At 52.5% G+C, this 5,333-nt stretch overlaps 1 protein-coding gene across 1 annotated transcript; it reads left to right on the top strand.

Annotated features, from left to right (window-relative positions):
• Positions 1-1,428: 1,428 nt before the first annotated feature.
• On the top strand, positions 1,429-5,090 carry Nr0b2 (nuclear receptor subfamily 0 group B member 2). Its single transcript, XM_041652862.1, has 2 exons — positions 1,429-1,988; positions 4,040-5,090. Exons 1-2 carry the CDS (start codon positions 1,448-1,450, stop codon positions 4,279-4,281), a joined length of 783 nt encoding a protein of 260 aa, XP_041508796.1. The 5' UTR covers positions 1,429-1,447; the 3' UTR covers positions 4,282-5,090.
• The last annotated feature ends 243 nt before the right edge of the window (positions 5,091-5,333 follow it).

Here is a 5,333-nt window from a genome sequence, read left to right as displayed (position 1 = left end):
TATTACAGCAGAAGCAGCCTGCCTGCCTGCAAGGTTAGAATGGGATGTGCAGTCTCTGCAGTACCTCGCTCAAGTCAGCACCGCAGGGAGACCTTAATGTCTCAGGTAAGACACCAAAGCTCACAGAACCCTGGAGGCCAGTTGACAGTCACACGGGCGACTGACAAGCGTGGAGCCAAGACCTGATGCCAGGGTGGAGGACTCCAGAGTCTCTCTCTTCTCGTCCAGGAGCACCAGGTTGCCCTAGAGTGTGGCGACAGTGAGCCTGCTAGGCAAGGCTAGCCAAGGTCAGGAACCTGACACAACTGGGGGCCTCCCATTTCCCTTGTCCCCCGCCTCTAACCACTTGAGACAAATATCCGGGAGAGAGAAGCCATGTGCTGCCGGAGATATGTTTCCACTCACTCCAGAGGCGGGCCACACCTGCAGACCAGGCAGGGATGGGGGGGGGTCAATTCCTCCCCGCCGGTGCTGGGAAACTCACACTGAAGTGCACAATTGACCCAGGGGGACAAACAAGGGTGACTTTGAGGCTATCTGTAACTGTGCTCTATCCCTTCCCGTTGGAGTAACTTGAAGCAGGTCAGTTCACCTCTTTGCGTGTCACAGAGTAAGACTCTAATCTCCTCTGGAAGTCCCCAACATCACAATGGAAAGTGACCCGCATCTAGTGTGTCTTCAACAAATGGTAGCCAGGCAAGCTCATGGTTTTTCAAGGGCCAGCAGGGCCAGCTGCCCTGGAGCTGTAGGAATGCAGGCTGGGAGCAGGGGGCTCCGAATGGCCTTTCTCTAAAGGGGCCCCTGTGCTGGAGTCCCAGGAAGGGGGCCTTCTAAACTGTACAATGAGTAAAGTCCCCAGGGACCTGGCTCCCTTCCCTGCACCCTGTTGCTCACCAACAAAGGGGGCAGAGCCCCAAGGTTAGGCAAACACAGCCGCGATAAGGCACTTCCAGGCTGGGTTGTGCATTCAAGGCTTTCGCCAGCTTTCCCTGGCTGGCTCCTTGGCTCAGTGAGAACCCTGGTCCTGTGTGCATGAAAGTGGGCACCAACAGAAGCAGCAGTCCGAGCCACTGGCTGGTTAAGCACCTGAGACCTTGGTGCCCTGGGACAGCCTGGGTTAATGACCTTGTTTATACACTTGAGTCATCCGATAAAAGGCAGGAAGGTGGCCCTGTGCCCTGCAATGGCCACTTCATTGACTAAAGCGATAGCAAGGCCACGTGGAGCTCCAGTGCCCCTCCCCCACCATTTCCTCACCAGTCCTGCCAGGGTCAGTGTGTGTATGCATTGTGTGTGTGTGTATGTGTTTTTTTTTTTTTTCAATGAACACGACTTCTGGAGTCAAGGTTGCACGGCCATTCCCCCCTCCCGCCCATCGAGGATATAAATAGCCCCACAGTACAGAAAGGCCAGAGAGCTGGGAAGAAACGGGAACAAGACACCAACCATGAACTCCAGCCAGTCTGGGGGTTGCCCATGCCAGGGCTCTGCCGGCCGCCCAGCTATTCTGTACGCACTTCTGAGCCCCAGCCTCAGGTCCAGGCCCATTGCACCGGCATCTCGCAGCCACTGTCTGTGCCAGCAGCACCGGCCTGTTCATCTGTGTGCCCCACACCGCACCTGCCGGGAGGCTCTGGATGTCCTAGCCAAGACAGTGGCATTCCTCCGGAACCTGCCGTCCTTCTGCCACCTGCCCCACGAGGATCAGCGTCGGCTGCTGGGGGGCTGCTGGGGCCCTCTCTTCCTGCTTGGGTTGGCCCAAGATACTGTGACCTTTGAGGTGGCTGAGGCTCCGGTGCCCAGTATACTTAAACAAATCCTACTGGAGGAACCCAGCAGCAGTCCCCAGGGTACCCAGCAACCAGACCGGCCACAACCCTCACTGGCTGCTGTGCGGTGGCTCCAGCGTTGTCTGGAGTCTTTCTGGAGCCTTGAACTGGGTCCCCAGGAGTATGCCTACTTGAAAGGAACCATTCTCTTCAATCCAGGTGAGTTTCCAGACACTCACGGCTGGTGACCAAACTGGGAGTGTATAGGACCCATCCAGGGAAAGAACCTTCTCGGGGCTTGACATCCATTGTCTCTTTGTATCCTTGTTAGCCTCAAATAGATATCTCCTAAGAGAGACATAGAGAAGTTAAGTAACTATCTGAAGGCCACACAGCAAGGTTGAGGTGGCAGAGCAGGGCTGGAAAAGCAAGCCAAGCAAATGCAAAGATTGATCTTTGCAGCTGCACCTGAGAAATTTGCCCCGACTCTCGGGGACTTTGGGAGGGTGGAGGGAGTAGGGGAAACCTCAGCCACGTGGCAACCACATCTTCCTGCACAGTGAGGTTCTAAAGGTTAAAATCCTCTGTGGGTTCAGAGAGGCCACACAGAGCAGGAAGATGAAAGAATGGGAGTGAGCACTCCTTGGGAAATCTAGCCAAGAGAACAGCAATGGGTGGCGGGCCAGACGATGCCAAGACCTGAGGCGGAGTCTCGGCAGGAAACTCTAGCTGGCCTAGAACTCACTACAGAGCAAGTTGACCTCAAACCAAGACAATGCTTGGCACGGGAAAATATTCTTTGTAGCTTTGAAGAAGATAAGAGACAAGCCTTGAAAGTTAAAGTATCCTGCCAAACAGCAGCAACAGCACCAAACAGCCACATGCACTTACCATATGTCAGGACACAGGCTAAGGGTGTGACAAATACTGGTTTGGTTAAACCTCATAACAATCGTGGGAGACAGGTACCGTCATTATCCCTGCTTGGCAGATGAAGAAACTGAGGCACAAAGATTAAACTCCTCATCTAAGGTCACTCATAAAGATTAAACTACTTGTCCAAAGTCACTCAGCTAACAAGTGGCCGCGCTGGGATTCAAATCCAGACAGCCTGGTTCTGTTTTGTTTTGTATTTTTTTTTCCAACACAGGGCTTCTTCGTATGGTTTTGGCTGGCCTTGAACTCACAACTCACAAAGATCCACCTGCCTCTGTCTCCTAAGTGCTGGGATTAAAAGCTATGCGCCACCACCACCTGGCTCTTTTTTTTTTTTTTTTTTTTTTTAGATTTAAAGGCTGGTGTCTTTAATCCCAGTACTCCAGAGACAGAGGTAGGGGGATCTCTGCAAATGCAAATTCAAGGCCAGCCTGGTCTACCTATCAAGTTCCAGGACAGTCAGGGCTACACGGAGAAACTCTGTCTCAAACAAGAAAGTAGGAAAAAGATTTATTTATTTATTTATATATTATCTTATGTGTATGATTTTCTACCTGTATATATGTGCCTCATTTAAGTGGGAGCTCACGGAAGCCAGAAGAGGGTGGAAGGAACTGGAGTTATAGGCAGTTGTGAGTCACAATGGAGGTAGGAGCTGGACCCAGGTTCTCGGCCATAACAGTAAGTGCTCTTAACCTCTGAGCCATCAATGTCGTTCGTACATCGTAGTCATCATATCCGGATCATCTCCTTCCAGTCTGTAAGTGGATGGATGAATAAAATGAAGGAGATGCCGGGCGGTGGTGGCGCACGCCTTTAATCCCAGCACTCGGGAGGCAGAGGCAGGCGGATCTCTGTGAGTTCGAGACCAGCCTGGTCTACAAGAGCTAGTTCCAGGACAGGCTCCAAAACCACAGAGAAACCCTGTCTTGAAAAACCAAAAAAGAAAAAGAAAAAAAAAAAGAAAAGAAAAGAAAATGAAGGAGATGGTGCAGAGAGGGCCAAGGCATGGAACTCATGAGTAAAGTATTGCCTCCTGAGCGACAGGTCCTGGATTTGATCCCTAGCACCACCAGACAATTAGGTCTCTGTAAGGGCTGGGAATGCAGTTCAGCCGTACAACTCTTGCCTAGCATATTAAAGGAGCCATCAATGTACAGCGCAGTTGCAGAAGGCCTGCCTAGCGGGCACAAGCATGCGCGAGGCCCTGCCTTGCACCCCAGCAGGTGAGGGGAGGGAACTGCTAGCATTCTCCCACCCTGGGCTAGCCTGGGCTAGCCTCCACAGAGCAGCCACTTACCAGCCCTCTTCGCTCTCTTCGCCCTCTACCGCAGATGTGCCAGGCCTCCATGCCTCCTGCCACATCGCCCACCTGCAACAGGAGGCTCACTGGGCCTTGTGCGAAGTCCTGGAGCCCTGGTACCCAGTTAGCCAAGGCCGCCTGGCCCGAATCCTCCTCATGGCCTCCACTCTCAAGAACATTCCCTGCAGCCTGCTGGTGGACCTCTTTTTCCGCCCTATCATCGGAGATGTTGACATCACTGAACTGCTCGAAGACATGCTTTTGCTGAGGTGACCTGCAGAGTGGGGTCCGGAGCTTCCAAAGGGGAGGAGCTCAACTCCCCAGATGTAGCCCTCACTTCAGCCACAGCCCCAGTTTGGACTTCCTTGGCTTGGACACAATGTGCTACTAACTGCCTAATAGGCCCTTGGTGGCCCCCAAAGCCTCTGGGCCTGGGCCAGGGATGGGAGCATGAATAAGGCTGTATACATCAAGCCAGAACTCCTCCTGACTTTGTATAGAACTAAACTAAGTTATTGGTTTTTGTAATAAAAGGTATGACCAACTGACACCATAGTTGCCTGTAGAAGGGACGAGCCAATCTCCAGGGTGCACCCTACTCTTGCCAGAGGGGACTCCTGGGAAGGAACCAGAGACCAGCTCCTTAATGTTCTAGGGCAGGATGGTGATGTCAGTGCTAGGGATAAGCTTTGTTTTACAGCTGAATGAGAGGCCACCAGAAAGCCTCTTCTCACTTTTGCCACCTTCACGCCCTTCTCCATGAGCAGAGGGACTTTCTGTTCCTGTCTCCAGGTTACTGTCCCCTAGAGATCGTCTCTTACCTCGGAGATATTGGGATTGCAGCTAATCACAGAAATGCCCCATTCCCAAAGTAGACAAGACCACTTTACTTTCAAGAATTCTTGACCCTCAGAGTACCCCCTTCCTGCAACTGACAGAAGATACTGGTTCTTTACTCTCCCAGCACCAGGGAACAAAGCAGCCAGAGCTGCCCCAAAAGCAACTTAGAAGCTGAAGCAGGCAGAAGTTTAACTATGGTATGGTCACCCGCAGTTATTAAAGTCTGAAACCACTGTGTCCTGAGTCCCTGAGTTCCCTTCCATTGTGCCTCTGCCCTGCCCCAGACCTGGGACCCTCCTCCGCTCAGAGGGTCATCCTGTTGTCCTAGTCACCTAGGCTGTACTTGGTCAGGCTACAGCCTCCAGCCCTGCTCCATTCAGAGTCTGGCTAGAGTCTGTTTTGATTGGTTAATGTCTGTGCCTCAGTGTTTGTGAAATATTTTGACCCGGTTATCCTGGGTCAGGGTGACTGACCTGAAGGGTGGG

This window comes from Microtus oregoni, unplaced genomic scaffold (assembly GCF_018167655.1).
Source record: "Microtus oregoni isolate MIOR12 unplaced genomic scaffold, Mior012 000005F_ref0000423, whole genome shotgun sequence".
NCBI classification, from domain to species: domain Eukaryota; kingdom Metazoa; phylum Chordata; class Mammalia; order Rodentia; family Cricetidae; genus Microtus; species Microtus oregoni.
The sequence above is the reverse complement of the archived record's forward strand: the minus strand, read 5'-3'. Positions and strand labels throughout refer to the sequence as shown.

Bases quoted from the DNA above. Each gene is read 5' to 3' on its own strand.
- Nr0b2 (XM_041652862.1), top strand. From the start codon at position 1,448: ATGAACTCCAGCCAGTCTGGGGGTTGCCCATGCCAGGGCTCTGCCGGC. The intron at 1,989-4,039 runs GTGAGTTTCCAG...CCTCTACCGCAG, and splicing joins AACCATTCTCTTCAATCCAG to ATGTGCCAGGCCTCCATGCC.